This window comes from Xiphophorus hellerii, chromosome 17, assembly GCF_003331165.1.
Source record: "Xiphophorus hellerii strain 12219 chromosome 17, Xiphophorus_hellerii-4.1, whole genome shotgun sequence".
In the NCBI taxonomy this organism is placed as follows: domain Eukaryota; kingdom Metazoa; phylum Chordata; class Actinopteri; order Cyprinodontiformes; family Poeciliidae; genus Xiphophorus; species Xiphophorus hellerii.
Genome location: NC_045688.1, coordinates 20,170,002 through 20,184,114, shown reverse-complemented (window position 1 = coordinate 20,184,114; position 14,113 = coordinate 20,170,002). Strand labels below are relative to the sequence as shown.

Below are 14,113 nucleotides of genomic sequence, written 5' to 3'. Positions count from 1 at the left end.
CACTGGAGGTGCATCTATATGTTCACCACCTTTGTAGTTTGTATTTAACATGAACAACAACATGAACCCATCTTCAGACGGCAGAACACCCAGCAGGCTTGTTGTTGACTGATCTCCTAAAAGTTATAAAGTAGCATTTTTCATGTTACTGCAATATTCAGCCAGCTGGACAGTCTTAAGGCAGCATATGATCTAACTTAGCTTGCAAATACAAAGGAAAGTAGCAGAACTTAAATAAAAACTTTACCTATTTATGAGAGTTAAGAAGTTTAACTGGTGTGAACCCTAGGAAGAATAGGATCCACTTTGATGGAGACTAATGGGGATCCTTAAATAAACAAATAAATAACACAAATTGTATTTAAACAGTATCTCACTACACAAATACATATTAAATAATATGCTTCAATCCATTGAGCATTCAAGTTTATGCAGCTTGGAGTTGGAAAATAAGTAGGAAAATTATGATACAGTGAAAATACTTAATTGTGTATAGCTACGCATGAATGAATTCAGCAAGGCAGCGCCCTTTATTATCAAAAAAGGACTGTGCTGGAGTCATTCATTCACAGTTGAAAAATATTTATCAGCTTATAAATATTTGACCACTTTTCATCACCTTCATCCCCACATTGTCTGTCGATCCTTAAAAATTGAAGAAAGCTGAAAGACATTGATATTAAAGCTAGCTGGTGCAATACAACATTGTTTATTCTACACCGTTTATCCTACCTTGTGCCTTATTTCGTCAGAGGATGTGATGGGTTATACATGTAATAACATTGCTATTGTTGTCTTTCTAGGGGAGTTTTCTGCATTCAAGTAATTACAGCCAGCACAATAGTCCTTCTCTCATCACCTCTCAAATGTCTTGTGTTCTTGCAATGGATTCATCTGTTCCTGGAAAATAATAATAATTTTAAAAAAACGGTCTTGAAGAATGTGCAATTTTCTTCCTTGGCCTGCCATGAAGGAGATGCATTCACTAAAGGTTCTTTCACAACAAAACCAAAGGACAGTTAAGGGATTGAAGAAAGTTATTGAAGAAAAACAAGATGCAAGATTTTTGGACAAAATTGGTTTTAGATGAAAAGCCGTGAACTCCATAGATCGGTTTGTATCTTTGAAGCAAAGCTGGAATTGTCGTTCTGGCAGCTTTTTGGTGGAGAGCAGAGCCGTGCCAGATGAAGAGGCCTCTTGTCTGCCATTAGTCCCCTAAATTAAGCCGGTGTTTTTCTTGAAGGATGTTAACATGAACATTGTTTTTCACTTCTCACCCTTTCATACTACCACTACCTTTTGCTTAGAGCACCGTCCATCTGAAAAGCCATTTTAGAGGAAAGGTTCCTTGGAATTGTGCCGCAGGCTGTCTTGTGTTTCTTTGACTCTTTGTGATCTTAATTCTGCAACAGAAAAAACTGTTTTGCCCTCATGTTTGGATTATTTCAGTGATAAGGAACAGAAACACAAATCTACAGTTTTTGTTATTTTGAAGGAATTTCCGTCTCCTCTGTAAACTTGCTGGTCAGATCTGTTTTTCTTACAGCAGATTCTATTGGTTAAAGTTTTTATATAGATAATTTCCTTCTACTTTTTATCCGACTTTGGGATTATCTATCCGCATTTCCCAAAGCAATCTGGAGCCCTCCAACTAACTGAACCATTCATCGGTTCTGGATGAGACATCTTTGAAGTATCTAAACTGCAGAAACTCCTCCACACTGTCCCTATATTCAAACTGTCCACTCGTTCATTCTAGATGACTCCTGCTTACTCTGAATCAGAAGGTTTGTAAGATTGATAGAGGGAAAAAATGCAGAAAAATTAAAATGTTTTGTTAAGTCTTAACACTACACCACGTAATAGTATCCCAAAATAAAAGCGGGAGGGTTGATGTAGAGAGTGAGTGAATGAACACTCTGAATGCAAGGCCAGTGTACAACGCTGATGGTCTCTTTGGGCTTCCAGATTGTTTCCCCAGGTAGTCACCATCTCTCTCTTCCTCTACTGAGCGAAAAAGTTGCACACTCTTTAAATTTCGGACCCAGCTTTTAGTTGCTTATGAATGATGGCCGAGAGTGTTACCTACATAATAATCCAGATCTCTAACTGGCTTTTTTATTTTCTCTAAACAATGCTCCATCATTCATTTCATTTTGTATTGAAGGACTGAAGGTGTTAATATTGGTTCCTTGAATTTTGTTTTTATTGTTTGCCTTCTACTATACAGGCAGGCCTGCAGATTTTGACATATTTATAATAGTTCATTTTTTGTTTTTCGATAGCTTTATGCTCAGAATAGTTCAGTCTTTCTTTTAATGCTTGTTTTAGTCATTGTGACCTGTGTACTTGCACTTTGTAGAGAGCGACTAAGCAATTGGCCTTTTTTTTTTCTCTCACCTGAAGAATGAGTTACAATCTGAAAAGCAGATGAATCTTGATTTAAGTGCCACTTAGTCATCCACAGAAGCTGGACTGTGAATATTGAGTTGCACACACTCAGAAATGGTGTTTCAAAAAGTGAAGTCCAACATAGCACAAAAAGCTTTCAACCTTGATCTTAAACCATCTTACCCTGACCCGTTATTTGCACTTCTTTTCTTTTTTGTTACTTTCCTCTGAGCTTTGGTTCTTGTTCCCTCAGCAAATGTTTATAGTTTTTCTGTCTGAATTGGAATAAACTCCATTAAGCCACCACAGGACTATAAAACATCTAGGATTAATACTATATGCTATTGTCTACGCAGTGCTGCTATCTTTCGTTGCAAACTACCCAGCAGAGTGCAGAACTGTGACTGGTGTAGATACTAAATGGAACAGCTAGCAGTCTGAGCCACAGAATTGAGGGGCAAATGAGGCAATAGAGCTAAAAAAGCAACATGTTTTATAAAAAGGATCATGTGATACTATCTGACTAGAAATCTATAACTAGAAACTAGAAAAATTTTTTTCCATATTATTCCCATTTCAAAAATCACATAGCATCAGTGTTTAAATCACCCTAACATGAACGGCATCCCCAGTTTGGACAGAGAACACTGATTGACGGGTCTAACCAATGCAAAGAGTATCCAAAGCTGCTTATATTCTTTTTAAAAAAGCTTTTCAATTTGTCAGTCATCGTCCAGCTGTGGGATATGACTGAGAGTGTTTCAGGTGTAGACGGCCTCCATGAAATAACATTATGAAAGGTTGATGGTGGAAGCTAAATATATTTTAAGCTAGGAAATCTTGAAAGAATAGAAGCAGTGGAAGTAAATTATGCATATTCAAAGCAGATATAGAACTGAAAATCGACTTCTGACACAACAAGAGCCTTTGGAACTGATATGCAGGTCTACACCTTGGTAATGTCATGTGGGCCTGCAGGGGCACTGTTGTCTGACAAAAAACACTATACGCTCTCTTACTGAATATATTGATTGGCTATGTGGCTGAAGGAAAAGGACTTACTGAGCTCTCTCACTAAGATCAAAGATCCTCTGTATCAGAAACATGAGTGATCTTCATGAAAGTGAGTGAAGTGGAAAAACTTGTCCTCTTCAAGCTTCTTTTCGTTGTTGAAGCTGCAGTATGTAACTTGTAAAATTTGGTGAAACAGTCACCATGTTGTGACAGTATAATATGTGACAGATAATCTGTGAAAAGATCAAACTCCTACCAGTACCCTTACTACCATCTGCAGAAATGCACTGCTCCAAGTCAAAAGCCATCAATCAAAGCCAGGAGGAAAGTCTTTGCACTGTCAGTCAACCTCAGGTATACACTGCTCAATGTGCTGCTGGTGGAGAAACAGTTTACCATTCAAGGAAAGTTGTTTATTCGCTGTCATTGGCAATGCTAACTATCCTGAGCATTCATGGCAGGCTCTGTGGTGGTGAACTAGCTGTAGCGTAGAACTAGCTGTAAAAAAATAATTTTTTCAGATCATCTGTCCATTCAACAAATATGTAAAGCACTGTCTCAATATTTCACTTGTTGACTCCTGATAATTAGCTGCACCAGCATCTAGTCCTACCCAAAGTATTTGATCAAAATGAACGAGGGACTGATCATCTATGGCTGTCATCTAATGTCCATCACCGTTTTAAGTTCCCTACCACCTGACATCTGTGGCATTAGCTTGAAGTGGCATCCAGGACCAAATGATGTTCTGTTGAAAGACAAAATTGTAGACAGTTAGGGCAGGGTGTCAGTATCCTTAGACTGTTTACATATTTGTTAGTGTTGCTGAGTTAAACCATCATAAGTAAAACATACTTATGATGGTCTGTTGAATCAAGAATGAATCTTGAATCAGAATGAAAGAGGGAAAGTCTTCCCTTTCAGAAACTATTGTTACTTCCTAATATGAAGCAGGATGTTTCAGGTAACTGTTATTGGATGAATGTGTTTGCGACATCCATGCACATCAGAATAACATTACTGGTCAAAACCAGTAATGTTTTTGCCATTTCTAGTGAATGTTGCCAGAATTTGATTATTTTCAATAATAGTTTTTTGTCACATAGTCATTTGATACTACAGGAAATACAGGCAGACTTGGTTTACAGTAGAGCATATTAACTTAGTGGGTAGGGGGTCAGTCTGTTAGGTCTCCAAGCTACTGAATCTCATTCAAGTTTAGATTTCTTCCTACAATATAGAGACTATGTTACTACTGTCATATTGGTTGGTTATTGTCCGCGTGCAGTTTTATTTTGTTACTCCTCAGATAATTCAGTCAGCATTTGTGCCTCATTTTTCCGACCAAGCTTTTCTACAAGTTCAAGTGTTCTAAGACTGAAGGTATGGTCTTTAAATAACTGCAACTACAACAACCAATCACCTCCACAAATTGAAATTTGTGGAGGTAAATTGAACTCAAAACATCTGCTTTTTTATCACTTTTCATTACTATCCCCCTTTTGCAGTCAAAGTGAAGTCAAATGAGTGAAAATAGCTTTGTACCACTGAGCAGCTAATCTCTGTGAAGCACAACTGCGTTGAGCTGAATCGAAATACGTAGATACAAACATCCAATCAGAACAGTCCAAACAAAAAGATGTGTCACATCTTCTACACACTTCACAAACAGAAGTGTGTATGTGTTTTGCTCTATACCTCGTAAAGTGTTGTTTGACCCAATTTAAGATCATGACTGAGGTAAAACTGTGAGCTCCTAGTTGACCTTTGTCCGAGTATAGCCTTTGTTCTTGTCCCGAGGTTTTGGATTCATCCTTCAGTGTTTGTATTTTCTACAGATGCTTGAACACTATGAGACTTGAGGAAGCAAATGGTGATGACTTTATAAGATCTGTTTTAATTTCTGTCATATTATTGCAAATATAATGAATATTGGCAAAGCTTTCAAATTACTGGTCAATCTACGTTCCTACCCTCATCTATGGCTATAAGCTTTGGGTAATGACTGAAAGAACAAGATCACAGATACAAGCACCCAAAATGAGCTTTCTCCTAATCCTGTCTCTTAAGGGAGAGCCCAGAAACCTTATCTGGGCTCTCCCTTAGAGATGGGGTGAGAAGCTCGGTCATCTGGGAGGGACTCAGAGTAGAGCCGCTGTTCCTTCACGTCAAGGCAGTTGAGGTGGCTCGGGCATCTAGTTAGGATGCCTCCTGGACGCCTCCCTGGTGAGGTGTTCCGGGCACGTCCCACCGGGACGAGGCCCAGAGGAAGACCCAGGACACAATGGAGGGACTATGTTTCTTAGCTGGTCTGAGTAGATCTTAGGATTCCCCTGGAGGAGATGGCCCAAGTGAAACCTGAGGCCTCCCTACTTAGGCTGGTACCCTTGCGACCCGACTGTGGATAAGTGGAAGAAAATGAATGTATGGATACATCATTAGTTATCTGGGAGCAAAGATTGACTCTGACCCACTCATGATTTTCAGTTCGGTCTTTTCCATATTTTGTGTTCTTTTTCTTAAAGAGCTCCCGACTGTCCACCTAGCTTGCACCTTTAATTAATTTCAAGTGTGACCTCTACAGCATTTTTTTCACCTGTAAATAGTTGTAAAAAGAATATACCGTCAGTTTGCTAGAAGGCATGGAGAATTTAAATGTAACAAATTCATTGATGCTCAAAACTAAGTCATTTTGATGAGATATTAGTGTACAAATATTTAAAGCTGTAAATATAGGGAGAAGGCTTTATGTATTGGTTGTGAATATGAAAAACTGATATATTAAAGACATGCATGAAAGTAAAGCTTGATTTGTGTCCTTTTTTGTCTTGAATGAAGTTCTATCATGTTCCACCTTATTACTGCATTTTCTATAATATTTTTGTCACTCATTTCAGAAAGTCCAACTCAAACACTACAAAGATTCATTAGAGACTGTGAAGTATTTCATGCTGTTTTTTTTTTAGCACTAATTGGAATATCAAATAACACCAAGAAAACAGAATATTTTAAACAAAAATGTCAAATTTCTTAAAAGTATGTTCTTTTTTTTACACTGAATACTTGATTGGGGCTCCTTTTGCATTATTTACTGAATCAATGCGGCATTGCACGGAGGAGATCAGACTGTGTTTCTGCTGAGGTGTAATGGAAGCCCATGTTTCCCCCATGTTCCTGTGGGATCTTGAAAAGTTTTTTAAAAAGACTACAATTTAATTTAATTTTGAGACCTCTTAAATAGGCTTTGCACTGAGCAGTGGAAAAAAAATCTAAATGAGTGACAAATCAATTGATACACATGGGGATGATGTGGCATCGCAGATGGATGGCATGGATTAAGATTAAGTACTTGAAGTGAGGACAATAGAAACCGGAGACTGACTATAACATGAGACAAACTATAGAGGACACAATAAACCAAGAAAAGCTAACATGTATCTAAGGAAACTACAAATGTACAAAGAACAAAATGAAAGAAAAAAACTTAAGTGGCAAAAGCTTTTCAAGCAATAATTAAAATGGGGGAGACTTAGCAGAATATGGCAAGAGCATAACAAAAAAGTATGAATTAATTAATTTATTGTCACCATTCTTTTGTGCAGTCAGATTAATGTTAAAAATAACTAGTTCCAAAAACAGTGCAGTGTAAGAAATGCAATGTAAATATAATACAAACATAAATATGGTAATATTTACAACATACATACACATACATAACCACCATACAATTATTGCTTATTAGAGTTGAGGGTGATTTTGCTTCTGGTTTTGAGTCTACAGATAGGAGATCATAAGGAAAAAATTAATATTGAGGAAAGGGAATACAAGAATAAACTAGAAAAATAGAGCTCAAAGAAATAACTACGGTAATATGGCAGAAACTATGAAGTCTAAATTGTCCACAAGAAACAATAAAACCAAAATGCCAAACACCCAAAATTTGTGGCACAACAGTGAAAGCTCAAACATTTTGGTGAAATCTACTCAATAGAATGTTCTTTTATCAGATCACCTGATGACAGAACAACTTAGATGGATGGATGGAATAGTATGAATTAAATTTATGGAGGTAATGGGTCAACAGTCCGGGACGTCAAAGTCAAATACACCGAGGGCCAAAAAACCAAATTTGCTACAAGCCGAGGGCCGGACTGGTTCAATGTTTATTAAAACATATAGAAATGATTGCACATAGCCTATTGAACCAAGACCTAACACAGTGTATATTTAATAATTAAATGAATAAACCAATATTTTCTTATGGATCTGTCAGTAATTTCAAGTGAAAACATTTTTCAAAAGGCAAACAGACAAAAACAAACTTCCTTCAAAGAAAAATTGCATGTTCTGTATTAAAAGAATAAAGCAATATTTTGTTATGGCTCTATCAGTAACCTCAAGTGAAAACATTTATTTATTTACTATTAATTTATGTTTATGATTTGTTCTTTTAAATTGCCATTTATATTATTTTTCGGTCTCAGGAAATGATTGAGGGATGAAGAGACTGATGTCTGGTTCTTTAGGTTCTGCGGTTCCTCTCCTGACTCATTCTGTCAGATATCACACAGATATCACTAAGATTTCACTGGGCGCCACTGAACATCACTGACACATTTTTTTAATGTCCCTGTTAAACATTACTATAATTGTTTAGCCTGGAATATGCGTCTTCCCACTACCGTCTGTATTTTTGCCAGAGGTTTTACTTCTACGGACGGAGCAGTATCGGTGGACATTTTAAAAAGACACCGGTTGATAGCAGCTCACTGCGGCTGCGCAGTGTCCGTCTATTTGCAACTCTCTTGTTGTTACACTGACATTACTTACCTACTGCCTTTCAGTAGGTAGCTTTCAGTAGCTTTGAAAAGCTTTTCTTCGTCTCTCCAACATCTTTATCCTCCCCGTCTTCCGTTTTGTGCCCCAGAGTTTTTTTTCTGCGCCTCAGCGCGTTCTCGAAGGGCCGCTGCCCAAGCTACCTGTATGGGAGGGGGGAGCGGCTGGCAGGAGGGAAGGGGCGTCTACTCAGTGCTGTTCCTCTGTTATTGATCATTTCATGCACAAGCAGCGGTTAAATACATAAAATGCTGACTAGAAAAAAAAAATCCCACATCGTTTTTGAGTTGCATACAGTGCATAGCCACCTTTTGCGCCACTGGTTCTCAGCGTCCACCTTACCTTGAGCCGTTTTTGACCTGAAAGCTGCTCTCTACTCTGATTGCTGATGAAAAATGAAGCCGTTTGTGCGCACTGCCGTGACTTTGCGGGCTATCGTTGCATTGTGGAGAATATAGTGTTGGTGTGTGCAAAGGCTGTGGCCTGCGGCCGTTCTAATAGTAATTAAATATCATCCAGGAGGCCATAGATCCTGTGACATATGTGGTCCAGAACAATGGCGAGTGTGGAAAAGAACTGAAGAAACGTGTCTAAGTAGGGTGGACCAGGTGGAGAAAAATGTCAGGTGTGATAAAAGAGTATCAGCAAGAATGCAGGGGAAGGTGTACAAGACGGTAGTGAGACCATCAATGCTGTTTGGTTTAGAGAGTGGCAATGACGAAGAGGCAGGAGGCAGAGCAGGAGGTAGCAGAGATGAAGATGTTGAGGTTCTCTTTGGGAGTGACAAGGATGGATAAAATCCGAAATGAATACATCAGAGGAACAGCTCATGTCAGAGGAGAGACACTGAATACATCGGTAGAAGGATGATGAGGATGGACCTGCCAGGAAAGAGACCTAGAGGAGGATCAAAGAGGAGATTTATGGATGGAGTGAAAGATGACATGAAGGCAGTTGGTGTCAGAGAAGAAGATGCGGAGGAAAGGGTTACATGGAGACGGATGACTCGCTGTGGCGACCCCTAAGGGAAAAAGCTGAAAGGAAAAGGAAAAGAAGAATGCTACTTAAAGATTTTTTTTGTTGTTGTTTGTTTGTTGTTGTTTTTTTTGCCAACCACCAAAAAAAGAAGGAGGAAAAAGAAGCTTCCGATGACTGGGGGGCCTAAAGACGCTTCCCTTACGTAGATTTGCGTTAGACTCGGACAAGGCCCTCTGTCTTCCGGCCCCGACCACACTCCGCTCCACAATGATCCAGTCCTTTTTATCCCTTATCCCTTCGCGGTTCCAACGCTGTGATTGGATGCTGACTGCTTGTCAGGAAGAAAGGAGTGTTGTGTTGAGACCGAAAACAGGACCACAAGCAATAATTATACAATATTGGGTGATTTGTTAATAAATGGTGGAAGGGCAGGATCCCTGCGGTCAGACCAGACAGACTGCTGTTTCTCTCACCACTCTGCGTCGCTCTCTACGGGTCACAGTGTTCCAAACCTGACGCTGCCTTAACCACACATGATCGGGGTGCCTGCGGCGACACAGACGGAAGCTTATCTTAGCCCTTTATCCTTCCTATAGCAAACAACACGATCCAGCTTTTGGTTCCGGTAACCTGGGGTTGTCGAACCTAGGAAACACTGATACATGGAGCAACACAGAGTGGAGCCACCATGTCGCCTGCTTGAAAATAGATCCGGTGCTGAAACTGCATAACGGCGTTTAGAAGCTGGTTTCCGTTTTCTCTAAAATCAACCTGTTCAACCCTCCGCATCAGGTGAGCTTGTAATTCTCAAATCGAGGAGCTCTTAAACTACAAATAGGAGTTTTAAAATGTGAGCATCGCGCAAATGTGTCACATAGAAGTGAGTTTGGTGCTGAGGCGGCCATAGATGGTGCAGATCAACACCGAGTATATGATCAACATTTTCACAGAAGTTAGTCTGTCATAATAAACTATCTGGTATAAAAGAACAATAGAATAATTTTTAAATATAAAAGGATCATGGACTTAATTGCAATTGTAGCAGAAGCAAGATGCGGTTTCAAAACAAAACTTAACAGGTTTTCTTTGTCCAATAATCTAATATATTCTATTAGAATATATTGGAACGGTTTAATTTTTCTACATTAACAGTTTGCCTTAAAATATCATTTAAATGTATCCCTTTTGCTTTCATGTTTTTTAAACCCTCAAATTTCTTTGTTACTGTTAATTTTCTTAGCTTTAATGAGATTCCAGTTTTGTAATGTTGTTGGGGTTAATGTATTACTTCTTATTCTGTTTCAGAATCCATCTTTATAACATAAATCCAGTTTTTGGAATTCAAGTCAAGTTTATTTGTAAAGCACATTTCAGCGACAAAGCAGTTCAAAGTTCTTCATATGATAAAAACACAAAACAGAGTAATCAGTTATGAAATATGCATAAATATTGCGTTTTGTCAATGCCGTCATCTAAATACTCTAGAATAGTCATAATCAAATATATACATTTTCCAGTTGTTAATCAATGGTAGCTCTAAACAGGTGGGTGTTTAGCCTTGATTTAAAGGAACTCAGTGTTTCAGCAATTTTGCAGTTTTCTGGAAGTTTGTTTCAGATTAGAGGAGCATAAAAACTGAATGCTGCTTCTCCATGTTTGGTTCTGTTCTAGGGATGCAGATTATATCAGAAAAAGAAAATCTCAGTGGTCTGGAAGGTTGATACAATGATAAGTATTATCTGAGAGCCAGTGTAAGGACTTTAGAAGTGGGATGATGTGCTCTGTCTTCCTTGTTTTAGTGAGAATGCAATCATAAGCGTTCTGGATCAGCTGGAGCTGTCTGATTGATTTTCTTAGGAGACACTGTTCCAGTAATCAATACAACTAAAAGCATGGCTAAGTTTTTCTAGAGCTTGCTGGGACATTACTCCCAGCAAGCTGGGAGTAAGCTCTAGAAATGTTCTCCAGGTGACAGAAGGCTGACTATGTAACTGTCTTTATGTGGCTCTGAAGCTTCAGGTCTGACTCTATCACTTCACCCAGATTGCAGGCTGGTATCTAGCTGTAATAACTGAAGCTGTGAACAGACTTTAGATCGTTCCTCTTTGGAGTCAAAGATAATTACTTCAGTTTTGTTTCTGTTCAGCTGGAAAAAGTTATGGCACCTCAATGCATTGACTTGTTTTTTTCAGTAAAAATGTTACAATGGGAGAAAAATTGTGAGAAATCAAGTGGACAAAAAATGCTCCACAGAGGTCAAATTACCTCTCAACACTGACTTCAATTCAGAAGATGCTGGGAATATTTCGTGGACGAAGGAAGTTCCTGGCAGCCTCTCTTGTCTTGCTTTTCATCCCCACACTCACCTGGCTTTACCTGTCAATTGGAAATTTTCAAGGTAAGAGTGAATATTTATACCCTTCCTCTTCCATACCCCTTTCAACCTTGCAAGGATAAGCAACTGTAGAGAATGGATGGATGATAAGAGTGTCGATTGAACGAAAGTTTTACAAATAAGATGTGTGGTGATGCAACTTTATTATATTTTTAAGCTATTGTACAAAGCAGCCTAAAGTTGTTACTTTGGTATTTACAAGTTAAGTTTTTATCTACTTTGCTTGTTATGTCAACTAAAGAAAAAAAAAAACAATAAACAAATCTCAGGCTAGAAAGGTTTCCTTCTTGTTTCCTCTATTTTTAGCAATAATTGCTCTTGCTATTTCAAAGCTCTCTCTAGCTTCTCTCTTCTCTGGCCTCTTTGTTCAGTTCTGCTGTCTGTATTCTTTCTTGTTTATTTGGAGTTTATTCTGAAAATGTTATGTTTATCTGAAAGCCTCTCTTTTTCAGCACTAAACAAAATTTTTGTTGTTTTTATTTAAGGAAGCATCTACAATTGACATTTTAAAATACTTTTTTTCTGAACAGCTTGGTGAGCACCTCCACATGCTACCAGTTACCCTTTTACATTAAATACACTGTTAGCCTTTGCTGTATTTTTTACAGTTAAATACCACAAAATGCCCAGTAAAACTACCATAAGACATCTTTACAAGTAGTTACTGTAATTTGCATTGCATTATGGGTATAGTACATAGTATTACAGTAACTTACTGTATGTTTTGAATTTGCAGTAATTTACTGTTTACACATTACAGTAGTGGTACTGTACTTATAATATACAGTAATAATTATATTTGATTTCCAACGGTCATCATACACTGTTAGCCTTTGCTGTATTTTTTACAGTTAAATACCACAAAATGCCCAGTAAAACTACCATAAATAGGGTGACCATATTTTCAGTTGGGAAAACCAGGACACCTTGGAGCGGGAGCGGGGTTGGGGGGGGGGGGGGGGGGGGGGGGGGGGGACTCTTTTGTAAATCGTCGGTAAACATACATTTGCGCTTTGGCATGTTGTTGGCGCACTGACAGCCACGCTATCTATCTTCTGATTAAGAACAGGGCTGCCCGCACTGAAGCGGCTCAGGTATTACGTCACACGCAGCGCCGTGCGCAGTGCCCTACACTGTTAGCCTTTGCTGTATTTTTACAGTTAAATACCACAAAATGCCCAGTAAAACTACCATAAGACATCTTTACAAGTAGTTACTGTAATTTGCATTGCATTATGGGTATAGTACATAGTATTACAGTAACTTACTGTATGTTTTGAAGTTGCAGTAATTTACTGTTTACACATTACAGTAGTGGTACTGTACTTATAATATAGGCTACAGTAAGAATTCTATTTGATTTCCAACGGTCATCATAGCTGCTTCATCGTGGTTCCCTGTTTCTGTATTTTTACTCCTTTAGTGGTTAACATATTTTTAAGGCAGAAAGAGAGAATGTACTTTTGTTTTTTTCACATCCTAGCTAACATTAACATGCAGTTTATCTAGCTACGTCATCAAGCGTGGCTTCGCTTCCAACCAGCTTTTTCTCTCCAAGTGCAAGTGCAGCTCTGTCGCCGTGCTGTGGGCTCACACTGCTTCAGCTCTTCAAGACAGGTAAAAAAAACACTTCTTAGAAAACTGTTTGAAGCCAAAACCTAGTCTGGAAATGTACATTTTAGATGGAGTTAACGTAGCTTATAGCATCATGCTATAACTTAGCATTATAGCATGAGCTCGTTTGTGCTGGTTAGCCTGGTAAAATAACGTTACCTTGTTACTAACTCTGGTGTTTTATATATCAGGCATATTGCAACGTTATAAGTTACGTGTCTGTAAATGAGGTGAAAGAAAGGAAAATATGATGGTGTTATTTTTTGAGCTGGTTCGGAATTAACATTAGCTAAGGTGCTAATTTTACCGTTGAAGGTTTTAGCTTGACTTTTGCCGCTTAATCTTCCTCGGGCGGCTTTGGGTTGAGATGAGCTCAGTGCTGAGTGTCTGTTAGCATTGTTGTTACATCCTTTGTCGAACAATATAACCTTAACTAATAATTGATCCTCCCCCACCCTTTTTTTTTTTTTTTTTTTTTTTACATCTAATGACTGTTCATTTGTTTAAACCATGATCTTGCAAATGTTAAAAGTGCAGATTAGCTACGTAGGTCAGCAAGGATGAATTTCTAACATTGTTCTTTTTTTTCCTTTTCTTCAGATGACTTTTTTTTTTTAACTCCCAAGATTTTTCCCTCCAAGTGGCTGTGCAGTTCTGTCCTGCTGACTGCTAACATAGCTTCATCTCTTCAAAAGACAAGACAACAGGTAAAAAGACAGCTCTTCAAACATATTTGAAGCCACAAAATAGTCTGGAAATGTAGAGGAGCAGCTAACCTAATCTATAACTTTGAGCTTGCTACAGCTGGTTAGCCTGCTAAAGTACCATTACATCTCCAACATAGTGTATAAGAGTCTGTAAATGAGGACAAAGGTGAAAAACATT

At 38.4% G+C, this 14,113-nt stretch overlaps 2 protein-coding genes across 4 annotated transcripts in view; both read left to right on the top strand.

The window, feature by feature from the left end:
- Positions 1-6,215, top strand: part of braf (B-Raf proto-oncogene, serine/threonine kinase) — a 51,479-nt gene extending 45,264 nt beyond the window's left edge. For both annotated transcript variants that reach the window (XM_032588840.1, XM_032588839.1), the window contains exon 19: positions 804-6,215. In XM_032588840.1, coding sequence (XP_032444731.1) covers positions 804-826 — 23 coding nt within the window. In that variant the 3' untranslated portion in view covers positions 827-6,215. The remainder of the gene's footprint in view (positions 1-803) is intronic.
- A 2,565-nt stretch (positions 6,216-8,780) lies between these two features.
- Positions 8,781-14,113, top strand: part of large1 (LARGE xylosyl- and glucuronyltransferase 1) — a 60,658-nt gene continuing 55,325 nt past the window's right edge. The window contains exons 1-2 of one of the 2 annotated variants that reach the window (XM_032589324.1): positions 8,781-10,011; positions 11,412-11,617. In XM_032589324.1, the coding sequence (XP_032445215.1) occupies positions 11,512-11,617 (106 nt within the window). In that variant the 5' untranslated portion in view covers positions 8,781-10,011; positions 11,412-11,511. The remainder of the gene's footprint in view (positions 10,012-11,411; positions 11,618-14,113) is intronic. The other variant, XM_032589323.1, reaches the window with a different exon arrangement.